At 43.3% G+C, this 12,014-nt stretch overlaps 1 protein-coding gene across 1 annotated transcript; it reads right to left on the reverse strand.

The window, feature by feature from the left end:
• Nucleotides 1-57: 57 nt before the first annotated feature.
• On the reverse strand, nucleotides 58-10,786 carry GGCT (gamma-glutamylcyclotransferase). Its single transcript, XM_065832682.2, has 4 exons — nucleotides 10,605-10,786; nucleotides 6,993-7,138; nucleotides 3,812-3,947; nucleotides 58-1,546 (listed from the first exon to the last, which is right to left on the reverse strand). Exons 1-4 carry the CDS (start codon nucleotides 10,737-10,739, stop codon nucleotides 1,397-1,399), a joined length of 567 nt encoding a protein of 188 aa, XP_065688754.1. The 5' UTR covers nucleotides 10,740-10,786; the 3' UTR covers nucleotides 58-1,396.
• Between the last annotated feature and the right edge of the window lie 1,228 nt (nucleotides 10,787-12,014).

The following is a 12,014-nucleotide window of genomic DNA, read 5'->3' on the forward strand; positions in this document are numbered from 1 at the left end:
TTGCTGACACAAGCACCACAGATATTCTTGAAGCATGCCTTGAACAGACCAGGGAGATGTTTGGTAATTTCAGCTTTATTCACTCAGACTAGACAGTGCTAATACAGAAAGCACCATGTTTTACCGTGGTCACCATGCCCAGCTCTAGAAATCAGCATAAGACATCAGGACAGCACCTCTACATGCATGGCAGCAGTTTACAGAAAAATTTTGTGCAGAGAAGACATGATAAGCCTGTTACTTTGTCATCATTTATCTAAGTAGTCACTCAGTGACACTGATTAGATCTTACACCCCTCTGTACATCAAAAGAAAAAAAAAATAACACTGCACAGAAGACAAAATTAAGTGGTTTGAAATATTCCAGATTGTAAATTTTTCCTTGTCCCCCACAGACTAACTACAGGGGTTGCCAAGTACCATAAAGATAAGTACTCTAAACCTTACAAGAGCTTCCAGTTTTGCAGGAGATGTTAAAGCTGTGGAAAAAAAGAGAGGCCAAGTATGTTCATCTGGAGTTTGACAAACAGAACCATGAAACAAACGCACTAGGACTCACAGGAGACTTCCTGATTTCACTGGACACAAGACAGAGGCCTAGATAAGCAACAAGCTGATCAAAAAGGTCATTTAAAAAAAAACCTTGGAATTATCCAGCTAAAATGAATTCTTTAAAATCTGTTGGTTGTACCTAACCAGATCACGTGTGATGATTACTAAACATAGATAGGAGGAGTCCACTATGCTTTGAATGAGATCCTTTCCTGAATGTTGTCTTCATGCCTGGGTTGCCTTTTGAACTAATACTTAATAACACAGAGACAGTTAAAAAAAATATTTCTTATCTTTCTTTGGTAACTATATAAACAGAAACAAGAACACCATAGCTTCAGATATGTTGGGCTTCAAACCATTAAGAAGAGCAGCAGAGGGAAAAAGTTTAGTTTTGGTTTAGAGTTTTGAGTCTACTTTGCATCTAACAAATCTTTGAAATTCTTGATAATTGTGTATACAACATTTAAGAACAAAGGGCCTGATGCTGCAGCCCGTATTCCTCTGGAGGCAACAGATGCCAATACTCATTAAGATGGCCTTTTTTTTTTTTAAAAAGGTCATTAAACAGGACATGAAGCACAAATTTTCATGCAGCACTGCATGACAATTACAGAAAAATCATTTCTAAATCTGCAGAAACTTCAGCAGGTACTCAAGCTACACATACAAAGTAAAGAAATTACCAATGTCAGTGTCCCTTCAGAGTGCAAATTGTTTCTAATGGTTTACTGTAGATGCACAGCAAACTCATTTTCGCTTGATAAATAAAGAAACTGCTGATCAGCACAGTGAGGAGAAGTATCTAAATCAAGGTGAACGGCCAAGCAAATGCAGAGGTATTCTATGCAGACTTTATATTCTTTGCTTTAATAGCGGCTTCAATCTCTTCCATGATTGGTACAGGCCCTGCATAGTTATTCGTTTCAATAGCTTCTAATTTCTTCTGATAGGCAGCTGGCAAGCCATTCTGTTTTGCACCCATGCAGATAACCTATAATCAAAAGGGAGAAGAAGAAAACAACCAAAAAAAAAAGTCTTCAATAATAGTATTAGGAAGGACAGACCCCTTCAAACATTTACATGTACAGGAAGAACCACTTAAGGTAACAAAAGCATTCATCCCAAATAATGCAATTGGTACCTAAAGACAGCAAAAAGCTTCTGGAAGACCACTGAAGACCTTAATAGTGTCAACAAAATTCCTCTAGAAAGGCTTGTAACTACCGAGGTATAACCCTAAGATTCTGATATGTTACTAATATGCACAAGGCTGTACAATTACGCTGTTGTTCAGTTATTCCATTCTTTCTTCCAGCAAGGATGAAAACTTTTTATGCCTTCAGCCAGCCTTAGTATCACATCTGAGTGAGAAGCAGCGTATATTATTGAAGTTATTTTTAAAACTAAGCTGTTCAAATCCAAAGCACAACAGTGAGTACCTAGACAGGTTATAGGAGTAACAGTAACAAGATACTTAGCTTAGTGAAAAAGCAGAGATTCCTTACAGTTTATTACTGCAGCTTTCCTTATACATACAAAATAAACTTAAGTATTGGTGCAAGAAAAAAAAAGTAGTGCCATTGAGGGGAGACACCAGCAAGCTCACATATCAAAATGAATAGACAAATACACAGATTTTAAAAGCTGACACTATTATAAATATTCTTTTATGTATTCAACAGCCAGGAAATTCAAGGATGAAGTGTCTAGAAAGGATGAACTTTGCCACAAAAAGTACAAAACAGAGATGGATGTAGATGGCTGTACGCCAATGCAGTCACCTGTACTTAATTTTCACCCCTCCTGCCTGGTTAACTTGAAGAAATAAAAGCTGGGGGCAGGGGTGAAAAAGAACTAAAAACTGACCCTGACAACAGCAGGAGGGAACGTCCAGCTAGATAAAGTTGCCAATATCAGAGGTCTGCCATTACAGCACAGTAGTGAGAGCTGACACACAGCAGCAGACTATGTATTAACTCCCTGAAAAGCCAGGAAAGATCTGTCCTGACAGGATGCAGCTTGGCAGGGAGGAGGTTTGTGAAGCAGCAGAGCCTGCCTTCTAAGCAAGCTTTGTTTTCAGAAGTCCTGCAGCAGCTGGCCTTAGCTGTCCCCCTGGAAGCTGAGTCATAGGAGTGAGTTCCTCAGGTAAGAGAAGGTGGTGCACTTGGGATTTAACAAGCTCAAGCCCCATTCCTTTGCTTTTGGCTGAAAAAGTCAACATGTTCCAGTGATGTCTATCTGCAATTGCTAATAGCTGCACAATTCCAGACATGCAGTCATGCTGCCCGAGGCTGGGACCTGCACCGGATCTCACAAGCTAAGCAGGTCAGGCCTGCTGCGTGACTAGATCATGTGTCTCCACAGAGTCAGCGTGCTGCAGAAGGGTGTTGAAACACTTCTGCCTCACCAGCCTTCAAGTGGGAACCCTGCAGTGCTCTGCAATGTTGTGGGAAGTCCTGTGATACACTGACGATGCATCTGATCATAGAATGTCCTGAGTTGGAAGGGACCCACAAGGATCATCGAGTCCAACTCCTGTCCCTGCATATGACAACCCCACAGTTCACACCATGTGTCTGAGGCCGTTATCCAGTCTCTTCTCGAACACTGTCAGGCTTGGGGCTGTGACACCTCCCTGAGAAGCCTGTCCCAGTGCTCCACCACCCTCTGGGGGAAGAACCTTTTCCTAATGTCCAACTTAAACCTCCCCTGGCAGATCTTCCTGCCACTCCCTCGGGTTCTGTCACTGGTCACCAGAGAGCACCTGCCCCTCATCTTCCTGGTAAAAGGAAGCAGTTGGACTCTTGTATTAAATGATGGTAAGATACTTCATAAGACAATAGGGATAATCTGTGTCCTTGAGACTACAAGCCAGGTGCTGTATTCTCCCCAGAAGCTTCCCTCTGTCCTTTTAGTGGAGTACATGACTTTTTCAAACAGAGAATTGCTGCATCTATAATGAACATCCTTCAGAAATCCTTGCATCCATCATAACTAATTCACGAGTTAAACAGAGGCTTCATGTAAGGCATAACTAAGCCAAAAAATGAAACTGATTTAGTAGGCCTTTAACAGCTAGCAATCTTATGTGGGCATCATTACGCTATTACATTGCACAAGGGTTAAGTTACACCTTTACATTAGAGCTTCTCATGCCTTCCATCCACTGTAAATAAAGTACGTCTAAAATATAACAGAACTACTGCATTATATATTTCTGTTATTCTCTCAAAAATTACAGTGATGCAACACCTACCTTTTTATACTGAGGAGAAGGGGGACCACAGACATAGTCCTTCATCTGGTAGCTTCGACAGGTCAGTACCTTTCCTGCTTCAGTGTGGACATTAACTTCTATTGGGACATAAATGCCACCTTCAACTCCCTCTTGCCTGTAAAGGACATATATTTCATGTCACATAACTCATGCATCTTTCAAACAAACTGTGCAATTACACATTTGCATTTATTATAACAGAATTCAAGACAGGACACTGGTCTATGTTGTTAACAGTCTTAAAGAAAAATAAAGCAAAACATATTCCTGCCCTTTTTGTGCAAGCTTGTTTCCTATCAAAAAGTTTCTAAAGCAGCAGCAGCATTCACTTCTATAATTTCAGGTCTGTAAGATAGGTGACCAACAGTTAACTTGAAAAGTTAGAGAATACTCCTTGCGAATTAATTACTGTGCAAGTCTGGTAATCTGCAAGAGAAACAACCAAGATTATCAGAATTAATGAGCAAGTCACATTCATTACCTTCCTCTCAGATAACTAACAATTGCAAGTTTTATCTCACCCATTGTGTTGCACTTGGATAAGGGGAAACTCACACAACTCTTCCAGTGTACATTCCAATGAATAATCTAAGACACCCTTTCATTTGCACAAGACGTGTACAGCAACAATAAGCTAGATCAGGGCAAAACCCTTTTCGTATTGTTTTTTTGGGTTTTGTTTTGTTTTTTTAATTAGCACAATCATGCTGTCTTAGGAAAACAAAACCAAACTCAAAACCAAGGCTACTTATTGTCTTTGACCATTAGCATTTAGCCACCAATTAAAGTCTGAGGAAATAGTAAGAAGTAAACGACAAGCTTAAGCAACACAAGACAGACTTTATAGCACAATTAACTTTAGATGGAAGTCACAACCTGGGTTTAAATGCTGCTTGTCAGGACATCATTTTGACAACTTTCTTTCAAAGACTGACTACCATTTCAAGCTATTTAATGTACAAAAACACAGGCGATGTTAGATGAGTAACTAGGTTAAGTGCAAATATAGACTGGAGGATAACTGCAGATTCAAGGCCAACAAACTGCAAAATAAGTCACAAAGGTGTGTAAGAGCAAGAAAAATGTTCCAGTTAAGTAACATCCATTGCTAGGATATATGAGGAATAGTCATGATTTAGTCTGTAACTTAGAGATTCGTGAAGTACAGAGGACAAAAAAAAAAAAGATAATCTGACTATGAGACAGCACTGAAAATGCATTTGAAGCCAAAAAGTACAAGCCATCTAAGCAAAAGATTTCACTCCCATATTTGTTTTCTATAATCATGTTGTTTTACTTGTATTTCAACTAGTTACACGCAGCATCAATTACACATTCCTTCCTCTGCTTCTGGATAACAAAGCACAGACTTTTTTATCCAGATGGGGAGAAAAAAAGGCAGCAGGTAAAGGCAAGTAGTAATTTTTTTTTCTTGATACCTGGAAATTCCAGGAAATAACTTGGTTGAGAATTTACAAATATATGTGCTTCTGCACAGCTAAAGAATCCCAAGCTCTTTAGCAGGAACACATGCAAGCTCTTTTGAGTTGGTTAGGAGCAATCCTTAGAAGAAAACTATCGAGTATCATTATAAAAGCCAAAAACACATCCCGTTTCCTTCCATTTCCAGTCCACCTTCATGGCATCAATGAGTCAGCTGGGAAAAAAAGCAATCTTTAATGCTAGTGACTGTCCTGCTGTTTTTGGTGATGGTAGAGCACTTAAGGCTCTAGCATCTCAGTCAGCACTGAAGTTTATCCTCTATCAAACAAATGCCAGGGATCTGCAATTCTATAGTACATAAACAACACTTTTAGAAGACAAAATACAAAATGCTGTCCCCACAGAGGGGAAATGAAGCATTACTATGAAAGCTACCAGATAGGATTTTTATACTTCTGAGGTTTACACTTTAGGAAAGAATGGTAAATCAGAAAATTTCAGTAAAAGGTCAGTAGAAAAGGGACCAAGAGGTAAGTCCTAGTATAAGCAACAGAGGAGGTAAAGCAGGGACATGTGAAGCTCTCCCCAACCAGAAGCATACCAGCTAGATGCCCTCCTGCTGGGACTAACATTCCCAACCAAGACCTGAGAGTGCTGAGCGTGCCCATTCCCACGATGTGCTAAAAGAACTTGGGCAACAGTTTCTGTTGTGTTTCAGGTTCACTGTAGGCAATGAAAAGCAAGTTGGAACTTCAAGTTTCATGGCCAAGGTTATAAGGACATGTCTACACAGCACAGTGCAGCCATAACCAAGACTGCAACAGTACCAGAGGCAAAAGAAGTGTATTAATGTAATGCTTTCAATGGGCTTAGTATGCCCTGCTTCCTTAGCCTCAGTAGCCCAGATTCCTACTGGAATTAATTGACAGTGATGAACTGCCCTGAACAAAGGATCCTTGTGTACCAGAAGCACCATGTTGTGCAGGCACATCCCAGAAGCTGCAATAAACCTGACACCAGCCAAAATCTTGGAAAATTAGTTCCAAATCCTGCCTTAGACCACGCAAGAAGTTATGCTACTCCTTGATTTATTTACCCAGGTGGTCCTCCAGACTTCAGCCTGGGAACAACTTGCTCAGGTTGCCTAGAACTTGTTGTAATTATCGGGCACAGGCAGAACATTCTCCATCATGCATTGTGGTGGTGCAGACAGTCTCTCCCATTCAGATGGGAGAAAAAAAAAAAAAAACACAAAAACCAAACACCCCAGCTCCCTGCTTGGATCTACCTCAAGTTCACAGAAGTTTGAATCCTTGGAAGAGAAGACATGCAAAACAACCTCTTCAAAAGGTCCCTTTGCCTATATTAAAAACCTCCTTCTCTTCCGCAAAGTCTTGTCCTCAATCCCTTCCTTTTCCACTACAACTGGAGTCTACAGATGTATAGAGACATAAATTAATGTCAGTGTCAAAGGAAACTCTCCCTAAAGCAACAGGAAAAGTGTCACAGGACAGATAGCTTGGAAACAAAGCCATTTTAATCACAAATGTGTTAGAAGCCAATACATGTACTGTGAAGTGAAATGCACATATTAAAATTCAAAGCATCTTCTTGATTTCAATGCCAAAGCTTCCACACAGCTCTTTACCAAAAGATAACTGCTACTTTTCAATTGTTCCCTAATATAGTAGAAGACAGCAAAAGTTAAGTCACCTACTTATCCAGTGAACTTAAATTGCTAGTGTTCATTTTCCACACTATTCCCCAGACTTCATCTCCAGGGCTCTGAACAATGGTAGCTGTACCTCCATGCCAGACAGAACTTGTCCTGCCTTGATGATGGCCAAACTCGAGCTTAAAATCCTGCAAATGAAACCAAGGCAGAGAATCAGTTTTCACTTCAGATCAAGAGCCGTTGGCTATTCTTCACATGAAAAGGGCAGCTAAAGGAGAGGCTACAAGTAGTCAGCTGGGCCCACAGAAGGAACAGACAGGCAGGAACTGATCCAGGTCCCACCTCAGATGGGGCTGAAGTCAGCCTCTTCCACCTCACCATGAGAAATGACAGCCCTGCGACAAAGGGAAGGGAAGTCTGACAGAAAGCATGACTGATAAAAGTCTTGGTTTGCAGAGACCAGGATCAACATACAAACCCCTTAGTAGTCTGGCTTAAACATTAGCTGACAATATCTAGGGATAAGAAGAAAGCAGAGGTAGCCCTTTCTCAAGAGTAACACACATACCCAGTTCTGCAGTAAATACAGCAGTGCTGAAGAGAAGTCAGCTTGACTTTTGTCCAAGTTGGCAGTGATGGAATCACTGATGGGCTTCCCATTAGACAAGCTAAAGGGCCCTTGGCTGAGATGTACTGTGAAGGAAGGACCTGACTACTGCCTTCTTCTTGTTCCTCAAAAGACAAGCCTGCCTGGTGCCCATTCCTTTGCAGCTTTTGGTGCTGTTATAAGACTTAAATGCTATCATGCAGAATCCAGGAAAATAGTTAGGGGTAAAGAAGCCTATAAGATAGTGAGCATTGGATCTTGTCCGCGTGTGCTAATACAACTGCCCAATTATAAAGTACCATCCTCTGTATTTTCCAGTGTTTTGTGCCATCTCATCACTCAACTGGCACATTCTTGGGTATTTCTAAGCCAAGGTGTATGCCTCCTTGAGTGAACTTACTCAGGTGTTTTCAAGGTAAAACATCACTTGTAAGAAAAAGAGATACTTGATTTCTAAAATAATGTCAAATATTACTATATAAGCAAAAGAGAACAACAGGTTCTTGCACTTTTCCAGGGTGATTTCCCATCTGACTCCATACACTCAGTTTCCACTCTGACTTGTTAGCCAATTTGTGGATCCTTCCCTTGCAGTAGAGAAGGGAAAAAACAAAACAAACAGCTTTAAGGAAGGCTACCTGCTTAACCGCAGGAACAAAATCTGGCAAAGGCAAAAAGAATTAAAAACTACAAGAAAAATAAAACCCAAACCTATACAACCCCACAGCTTCACTTATTTCTCAGGATCACCCTCTTAAAGCCATAATTTTGATTTGAAATATATGTGTGTATATATTAATACTAAATTTCTGAGACACATTACCTTCTTGTAATTTGTCCTAACAGATACGGGGAACAGGCTGCTAAAGGCGAGTAGTTGGAAGCTTACAGACAGAAGAACTGCACTGATGAGAACACTAATCTATTTTTTTTGTGAGTGTAAGTGATAATCAGCAGCCTGGCAAAGCCATACTGTTTACTCCATCGACAAAATCATCTTCCTTCCCCATAAAATATCCCTCATTAAACTAGTTTCACCAGGAAAAAAAAAGTTTACTTAGACATATTAGTCATCAACCATTCCACAACCTGCTGCACAATGGCTTTACAATGTTCAGGTCACTGCATTACCACATGAAGAGAACTGTGGACTAGACCCTGCAGACAGTCAAGCCTAAGCAGGTTGCAGACAAGTAAACAGTCCAGTTGAGTCACAGGCTGAATTTACAGATGTGGACATGAGCTGGCAGAGCAGCTCCAAGAAAACAATCCTGTGGAGCCAAGTGTGTTCACATCAACCCAGTATTAAAAAACCAACCAAACAAAAAAATAAACTCACAACAAAATAATGACCAATTTCTAGTTTATTCCTCCACTTATGTTTTCTTGGACATGACCTGCACTGTGAGGAGGTGTATAAAACCATCAGGTACCACCCACAAATGGTAACAGAGACTGCACAGAAACAGCAGGGTTAGCTCCAGTTCTGGAAGCAGGAACTCTCTGTTAGGCCATGCGGGCAACCACAGCCAGCATGGCAGGGAGAAGGGAACGTGCTAGATACGGTCTTGGATCAAGAGCGTGGTCTTTGGCCCTTCCTCTAAGTAGCAGTGTAATACCCTTTCTGTGATTGTTACACATCCCATTTCTTACAACTTTTGATTGAAGATTAACAGAGCTTTAAAAAATAAGAAGAGATAATTAAATGTAATATTGCAGTTTAGCATTTAAAATACTTTGTTTATAGACTATTTTTCCTTTTTTTTTTTTTTTTTTTTAAGCACACGTGGTACTACCATAGAGCAATCAACAGAATCAGCTCCAACCTCAGTGTGCTTCCTCCTTCCCAATGATCAGTGATCTCCCAGCTTGAAGCAAAGGAGGGAAGCCACCCGGTGTTAGCAGGGAGCACAGCAATCGGTCAAAGGCCGCCTAGAAAAGCTGGCGCCTGACTGACAGCTGTTCAACAGCCAACCTGCAGCACAGCCAAAAACACTTACTGCCTAACCTGAAAAATCTACCTGAAACCCAAAAGGGGGGTGCTGATGCAGAAGGCTTTCTTTTATTCATAGGTAAGCATGCAATACTACTGCCCTTCTCACCTCTGAGGTCTGATCCTGCAAGGTGCTGGGCTCTCAGCAAGCCCAGCTCCTCAGCAGCATCTGTAAGTGCCTCACACTTTACATGAGCAGGCCTCAGTTGCCAGGTTGATGGTTCCAAGGGACACCAACCACCTGACTACAGGCAGTTTATTAATTACAAGGTTTTAGAACTCCCTCATACCCTCTAACGTAGATTATTTCCTGTCAGTTACCCCAAGAGAACCTTCAAGTCATCCTTAAGTGGTATAAATCAATGCTCTGCTCTTCCAAGGATCCTTCCAGTTGCACAGAAGTGTACATCAACAGCTTGATGACCACGAGCTCATATTTCCAAGTCGACATCAAAGCCAAATTGATATACAAACATTTAAGAACCTCAGGTGTGGGCAGAACCGCTGGGCGCAGGAAGGTGCCCACTGCAGTTGTGTGGCACGGGGTGAAAGCTTCCATCCCACCTGACAAATGGTGCAGGGAGGGCTTCTCACTTGTAACCACTGTCACAGAGGGGAAGGAGGGATTTAGATTTGATTTTTAATGAAGCATCATCCTTTCAAAACTGCCAGAAACTTGTTCCATAAACCCAACTAAGCACCTGCTACTTACACTTTTGGGTTCACAACTCTTCATGCATCTCAATTTACAGCCTTACAAACTTGGTTAAACCCAGTAAGATAAACCCCACATAGGTGGGACTATTATAACTTGTTTGGGGATTTTTGGCTGAGGGCAGGCCCCGACTGTCCCCATGCCGCGGCACCAAGGATGATTGGGACCTCCCCCCGCGCGAACCGTGCCGCGGCCGCCCCACTAACGGTAGGAGGGAGCGGTCAGCGGGGCTGGGGCAGCAGAACCAGGCCCACACACGGCTCCACCGGGCCAAGCGGACTCCCACAGGCTGCCCCCTCCCACCCGCGGCATCGCCACCCCGGGCTCCCCCGCACGCACCTGCAGGCGCGCCACGGCGCAGAGCGCCGCCGAGGGGCTGCTCAGCAGCAGCCTCTCCCGCAGCAGGTTGCTGCCGTACGCGTAGTACAGGAAGCAGCCGCCATCCTCCGCCTCCGTCCCACCACCCGGCTCCATCGGCCCCGCTGCGCCGCCGCTTTAACGCTCCCTCCCGCGGGCGGCCGCCTGGGCGGGGCCTTCGAGCGGAGCCGCTCGCCATTGGCGGATCGCTTGAGCGCCACGCCCTCCACTCCGCTACTTCCGCCGCTCCGTGAGGGCTCGAATGTTGCCACGCTGTGGCGTGGCAGCGGTGGGAATTATGTCAGCAGTACGTCACACGGGGTCGTGACGTAAGCAAGGTGCGTTCTTCACGACTGGGATTGGGAGCCGGGCGCCCTTTCCGCCAGCACGGGGAGAATCAGAGACCCCCCGCTAAATTAATAATAATGTAATCATTATAAATAAATAATAATGCAATGCATTTTGCTTGTGAGTGTCATGGTTGCCTCTGAGAGGAATGTAAGCAGTCGTGAATTTTAGATTAGCGAAAGAATTTTAGAGTAGTAAAGCAGTTCAGCCTGCCCCAGCCGGGAGTGCTCAGAGCAAACTGGGCACACGCAAGAGTAAAAGGTTGGAAGATGCGGGTGTGTGGGCAGGTGGAACTGCAGAGCCAGGTGCACAGGCAGTTCCTCTCCTTCCCTGGCATAAGTGATGCACAAATGAGACAGGAGGAGGCCTTATCACTGGCTACCCCTAAGTATAGAATTGTAGAATATTTTGGGTTGAAAGGGACCTTCAAAGGTCATCTGGTCCAACCTCCCTGCCATGAGCAGGGACATCTTCAACTAGATCAGGTTGCTCAGAGCCCCGTCCAGCCTGGCCTTGAATGTCTCCAGGGATGGGGCATCCACCACCTCTCTGGGCAACCTGGGCCAGTCTTTTACCACCTTCATGTAAAACATTTCTCATGTCTAGCCTGAATCTTCACTTTAGTTTAAAACCATTACCCCTTGTTTTGTCACAACAGGCTCTGCTAAAAGGTCTGTCCTCATCTTTCTTATAGGCCCCTTTTAAGTACTGAAAGGCCACAATAAGGTCTCCCCAGAGCCTTCTCTTCTGCAGGCTGAACAACCCCAGCTCTCTCATCCTTTTCTCACACCAGAGCTGTTCCAGCACTCTGATCATTTTTGTGGCCTCCTGTGGCCCCTCTCCAACAGGTCCATGTCTTTCTGGTACTGAGGGCCCCAGAGCTGGACGCAGCACTCCAGGTGGGGTCTCACCAGTGCGAAGAAGCAATAAGCTGCTGAAGTAATATGTGCATATATGTACATGTGTGTGTGTACATATAAAAGCCCCCATTGGCATCCTGAGCAGAGGCAGCCCACGCAGGATTCAGCACAGGATCCCTGGCAG

The sequence above is a fragment of the Patagioenas fasciata genome, chromosome 2 (genome assembly GCF_037038585.1).
Source record: "Patagioenas fasciata isolate bPatFas1 chromosome 2, bPatFas1.hap1, whole genome shotgun sequence".
Taxonomy (NCBI): domain Eukaryota; kingdom Metazoa; phylum Chordata; class Aves; order Columbiformes; family Columbidae; genus Patagioenas; species Patagioenas fasciata.

Coding starts and splice junctions, on each gene's coding strand:
- GGCT (XM_065832682.2), bottom strand. CDS start 10,739: ATGGAGCCGGGTGGTGGGACGGAGGCGGAGGATGGCGGCTGCTTCCTG. Junction 7,139..10,604: donor GCGCCGTGGCGCGCCTGCAG/GTGCGTGCGGGG, acceptor TTTCATTTGCAG/GATTTTAAGCTCGAGTTTGG. Junction 1,547..3,811: donor CTTCTCCTCAGTATAAAAAG/GTAGGTGTTGCA, acceptor TTTTGATTATAG/GTTATCTGCATGGGTGCAAA.